Raw genomic sequence first — 1,711 nt, 5'->3', positions numbered from 1 at the left:
TGATGCAGACAGCAGCAGCAGTATGAGCAGTTCTGTGTGGGTGCGTGTACCACTACTGATTGTGGTTACACTGGCCTGTATTCTTGTGTGCTGATTGTGGTGATTGTGGTGGTGTGACTCAGGTCATCCTTTGTTTTCTTTTCTTTTTTGCATGCATTCACACTACAGTCTAACTAATCTTCCACCTGTTGGGATTTCTCTTCTTCTTTTTTTGTTTCATATTGTTAATGTGATTTTGTGTGTTTTTACTATCTTTGTGTTTATGCTATAATTATTATTATTGCTACTCCATTGTGTGTGTGTGTGTTCTTGGAGACTCTCTCTGTGTGTGCACCTGGGCTTGCACTGTGATAATGATGAACTGCTTTTTGGTAGTGAAAAAGAAATAATAATAACAAATGAATTTATATTTATAATTGCATATACACACATATATAGATTTGCACCCATAGTTGATGTATATTTCTGTGTTTACTGGGTATATTGGCTAATTGTGAAGGATTCTTTATTTGCTTTTGTTTTGTGGGTTATTGTGTGAGTGTCGTGCGTGGTTATGGTGTTGTGGTTTAAGGGGTAAAACAAATAATAACTGATGCACATTTATATTTATAATTGCGTATTATTTTATGTATACCGAGAGTTCTGAGGTGATTTTCTGTTTGAAGGTGTTTTGGTTCTTTTAATTTTTATGTTTTTGTTTTGATTTTGCATTGTACGTTGCGTCCCTTTATTTGATTTTTATTGTTTGTGTTGGTGCTGTTGTTGTTGTTCTTTGAGTTTTATATCTTTTTATTCTCTTTCACTTTTTTTTGCATACCTTTGTTTCTCTATTCTATCAGTGTTGTTTTTGCCTTTTCATTTTGTTCTTTCTGGTATTGGTCAGAGCAGAACAAGAAGGAAAAACTATTATGCTGATGATGCGACGTTGTGGACTTTGTTTTATGGCTTTGGTTCTGAGCACTGCCTGTGCATGTGTGGCAGCGAATGTTGCTGGTGCTGGGGGTGGTCCTCCACCACCACCTCCTCCTGGCGATAATTGTAAACCTGAACCTGATGGTAAACAGTGTCGTACTGGCGGTAAGAAAGGTGAAGGTACTCAGAATAATTGTGAGAACTCTTCTCCGTCTGAAAAGTGCCCTACCGAGGGTCGTGACAACGAAGTCGATTGCCCTAAAGATTCTGAACCTCCGTGTCCACAACTACAACCGAAGGAACCAGCTCCAACTTCACCAAAGGAACCAGCACCAAAGGAACCAGCACCACCTTCACCAAAGGGACCGGGTGTATCTTCACAACAAGAGACGAATCACGATGAGCTCGGTGGTCCTTCTGGTCCACCAGGTGAAAGAGGTGCAGTTGGCAGTAGGCAGGGTTCTGGTACTCATACTGGTAGTGAACCTGGCTCTTCTTCTGCACCTTCTAATGTATCTCTTCCATCTAAATCTACTGCTGAGGAGAGTGGGGATGCATCTCCAACTGACACTCAAACTGGAAACAGCGGCGGCAATACAACAGATGAGAGTGGAGCTAACCAGGGAGGTGATGCAGCACAATCCACTTCTTCTTCACCCAACAATTCAGCAACAGGGAGTGACGGAGAAACTGCTGCTGGAAATGATGCTACAACGGCTGGGAATGACACCAAACCTGCAGAAGGTGAGTCACCAAGTACCCAAGATGGTGCTGCAGATAATACAGATACCACCACCAC

At 41.7% G+C, this 1,711-nt stretch overlaps 1 protein-coding gene across 1 annotated transcript; it reads left to right on the top strand.

Moving 5' to 3' along the window:
- Positions 1–908: 908 nt before the first annotated feature.
- On the top strand, positions 909–1,709 carry TM35_000951110 (uncharacterized protein; the record flags this gene model as incomplete). Its single annotated transcript, XM_029031545.1, has 1 exon — positions 909–1,709. A coding segment is annotated over one exon (801 nt), but the record flags the coding sequence as incomplete, so codon positions are not given.
- Positions 1,710–1,711: the final 2 nt, after the last annotated feature.

The sequence above is a fragment of the Trypanosoma theileri genome, assembly GCF_002087225.1.
Source record: "Trypanosoma theileri isolate Edinburgh chromosome Unknown TM35_Tth_95_V1, whole genome shotgun sequence".
NCBI lineage: Eukaryota > Euglenozoa > Kinetoplastea > Trypanosomatida > Trypanosomatidae > Trypanosoma > Trypanosoma theileri.
Note: the sequence above shows the minus strand (reverse complement) of the source record. Positions and strands in the feature narration are given on the sequence as shown.